We start from the raw sequence: 3,414 nt of genomic DNA, 5'->3' as shown, positions 1-3,414 counted from the left end.
GGAGCAGGCGGAAGGTGCAGCTGATTGCTCTTCTCTCGCCACAAATTACCTTCTCTACCTATTGTTATGATACACTTAAAATAAGAAAGTTTAAGTTTTTTTCCCGCATGTATAACGGGAACGATGCATCGCTCAGACGCCAGTGTTACAGGAGGATGGGGAGCAGGTTCCCCACCTCTGCGAGTAATCCAGTGCCCGTAGCAAGCATTTAAATTTAGCTTCTTAAATTTATTTCAGTTTTACTCAAATTATGTCCAGGCTGCGTACATGAGCTCCAAGCAGTTAGGTATTCGATGGTCCGCTGGCTTCTACGTTTTGTATCGACTGCTCGTACACAGTGGTACTTTTGTGCCTTTTCTCTGATGATGCAAGCAGTAGATGCAGTGTGCCGAAAACCCTGCATGCTTTTTTAAAACTGAAAATAAAATGGAATTCGATGAGTGTAAAGCGGGGAATTGTAGCGGAGTTGTCCGAGAACCCTTGGCCATCTAACGAGTCCTCGACGTGAGTGAGGCGATGGCCGTCATGAGTGGCACCCCAGCTTCTTTGGTGTCTGTGAAAAGCTCATAGTACTTAAGAGATGCTCAGCCAAGGCATGATTTTGTAAGAACCTAAGCTACCCTGACGCTGCAATGGCTACGCTTCCGTTTCCAGGAATGCCTGTCTGTGCCTGTGTGTCTTCAAGTATGTCACTTCGTCGCATTGGCCTCTTGTAGATGGTCACTGGCGTCCAACGCCGGTGTGCATGAACAGTTGTACTTCCAATTAGGCGCTTATCCTTTGTGTAGGGACTCCCCTAGCTAGATGTCTTCGCTGCTCGCCCAAGCTTAGTTCTCAATGACTCCAAGGCGAGTTCCTCCTCAATCATTGTAAATGAATGACGGCGGCCGTCCATAGACTGATCTACCAATGGGCGAGGTTGGATGGGTTCTGACTATAGGCCCGTATATTGTTTAGAATGAGCGTGTGCCTGCCGAAGCTGCACACTGTAACAGGTCCAGGAGAAACCTGGCGTACGTTTGTATAAGGCGTGCGCTAATACCGAAATGCGAGGCAACATCTCACGGGCGTGCAAGACGAAATGCTGCTCATGTTTTGCTTTATGTTTCAGAGCGCAACGTACAGTTAATANTCACGGGCGTGCAAGACGAAATGCTGCTCATGTTTTGCTTTATGTTTCAGAGCGCAACGTACAGTTAATACAGATATTATCGTTTCCCCCGTTGTGTCCTTTGCAGACTGGTGCGTGATGTATGAACGTTGCACGAGGGAAGTAAACGGCAATACACGCTATGCGCCTGGCAGAAAAAAACCAATAGGAGCGCAACACCCAAGGCGATGGAGGCTACGCGGCAAGCGCTTATGCGCCAGTTGAAAGAAAATGACAAAGAGATGGTTCTCGATGCTCAGCCAAACGAGCCCTGTAATATATAACTTCAAAACATTTGCTGTCAATTCATACCTCCACCTACAATATCGCGAGCACTCTAGCAGAGCACCCCCGGAACCTGTTGCTGGAGAAATAACAGTGTAGTTGTAGTCAGAAAAGTGGGCTTCTAACATTTCCTCTCCGTCGCAGTCGCCCTCGAATGCAGAATGGAAGCGATTAATGCAGTGGCTGCCTTTGCCGCCGTAGCCATTCTGAGAACATCGGATATTCCCGTTCAAACAATAAGTGAGCGCTTCTCCACGGGTCCCATCCCGAAGTCTTGAAGCTTAAAGGCGCAAAAGACGAGAAGAAGAGGAGCCGCTTCAGTTCTACAATTTCCGAAAGTTCTGGTCGACTTCCTGTTTTGTAAATGGATATGGCAGCCAACAAGCGATTGGTCAGGTCGATGCGGCCCTTGCCACCTTCCCGTGTGACCAGTATCCCAAGGTACTGATCGGATTTGCCGAAGCTTTCGGTGAATGCCTCCCACCACGGGGAAGAAGGCGGCGACTTCCGTAGGACCTGCAGTGCAGACACGACAGCGTCCAAAGCTAGAAAATGCTGCCCTATATTCGAAACTACATGCGCAGGGTGGTTCATCCCTCTTGTTGCCCGCGCGCGAGCGGCTGATTTAATCGCCAGCTGCTGAACATTCGTCGCAAGTAAGGCAGTGTCAGCTTGGTTCAGCTCCTTCTTGATGAGCAGCTGGCGAATCAAAAGCAAAATTTCAAGCACTGGCTCGTTCTTTGTTGACTGAAAATCCGAAGGCGACAGCCGAATGAGAGGCACCACCACTCCCTTCTGCAAAACAGGCAGGTGGACATAGGGATGCAAGGAGATCCAGTTGACATGCAGTCTACTTTTTAGTATTTCTGGTAATCCTGTTGGTGCGGCGGCCTCGTGCGCAGCATCTGCCGCTGCAGCTGCGGAGGCCGCGCCTGCACCACCTGCTGACGCTGTTGAAGAGCTCTGTCCTGCACCCCCTGATTCTGCTTCACCCGAAGGCGACTTGCATGGGGCACTGGAGCACGGCGAGCCCTGGCCTGGAGACCGCAAGTTCTGAGAAGATGCCTGGCTCTCTCCTTGCCTCTCTGCCGAACTGTCTTTCACGGGTGCATCATTCAGCCAGGAATCAGGATCTANTGGCTCTCTCCTTGCCTCTCTGCCGAACTGTCTTTCACGGGTGCATCATTCAGCCAGGAATCAGGATCTAGTGCCGGAGATGCCCCCTTTGGACCTTCTAAATAGCTTCGTTTCCTTGGGATACGCTGTGCAGTATTCTGCGGCAGCGACGCCGCAGCTTGCGAACGCAAACCAACGGACTGATGACCCACGACGCGAGGCTGGCGACCCGCACGAGACTGGGAAGATGAATCACTACGCTCGAGAATCGCAAATGCACCATGCGGGGTCACAAGGAAAGGTGACAGAACTAGCAAAGGAGGCTTGGTGCGGGAATGGACAGGCTGAGCACCACCACCAACAGGTTCGGTAGAGGAAGCTGAAGGTTCCGGCGGAGTAACTCCAGGCTGACGTTCTGAAGTAGTACTGCCAGTATGTATGCTCTGAGGGCTCCCAGCAGCAAGCTCCGTACCCGTCATATTCACTTCCCCCTGCACATTCTGGTCTTGATCGTGTATCTCCGAAATGGAAGAGGACGCCGTCAAGGGGACGATATTTGGGTGGAGTTCTTGTTGAGATTGTAGCGCCTGCTGCTCAAATACTAAGCTCTCCTGATACAAAGCCAATGCGATCCTTTTGACCTGTTCACTTTCGTCCAACTCTTCAGCTACATTGATTTCTCGTGGTAAGGACAGCCCCAGGTCCTCCTCCATAGCTACGCACTCTTCTATGAGCTGTGATAGAGAGGTATCATCATGGCTACTTTCGCTGCTGTCCGACAGCCGGCGAGTCGACGCTCCTGCCCTTCCGTTGGTGGAGGCAGAGGCGGAGGCTCTGCATATTGTCCGCAATGCAGAAATGAT

At 51.2% G+C, this 3,414-nt stretch overlaps 1 protein-coding gene across 1 annotated transcript; it reads right to left on the bottom strand.

Moving 5' to 3' along the window:
- Positions 1 to 1,606: 1,606 nt before the first annotated feature.
- Positions 1,607 to 3,264, bottom strand: EMH_0083760 (uncharacterized protein; the record flags this gene model as incomplete). Its single annotated transcript, XM_038022848.1, has 2 exons — positions 1,607 to 2,472; positions 3,024 to 3,264. The coding sequence occupies 2 exons, from the start codon at positions 3,262 to 3,264 to the stop codon at positions 1,607 to 1,609; spliced, it is 1,107 nt and encodes a 368-aa protein (XP_037878702.1).
- Positions 3,265 to 3,414: the final 150 nt, after the last annotated feature.

The sequence above is a fragment of the Eimeria mitis genome, genomic scaffold (genome assembly GCF_000499745.2).
Source record: "Eimeria mitis Houghton genomic scaffold, Emh_scaff5721, whole genome shotgun sequence".
Taxonomy (NCBI): Eukaryota; Apicomplexa; class Conoidasida; order Eucoccidiorida; family Eimeriidae; genus Eimeria; species Eimeria mitis.
The sequence above is the reverse complement of the archived record's forward strand: the minus strand, read 5'-3'. Positions and strand labels throughout refer to the sequence as shown.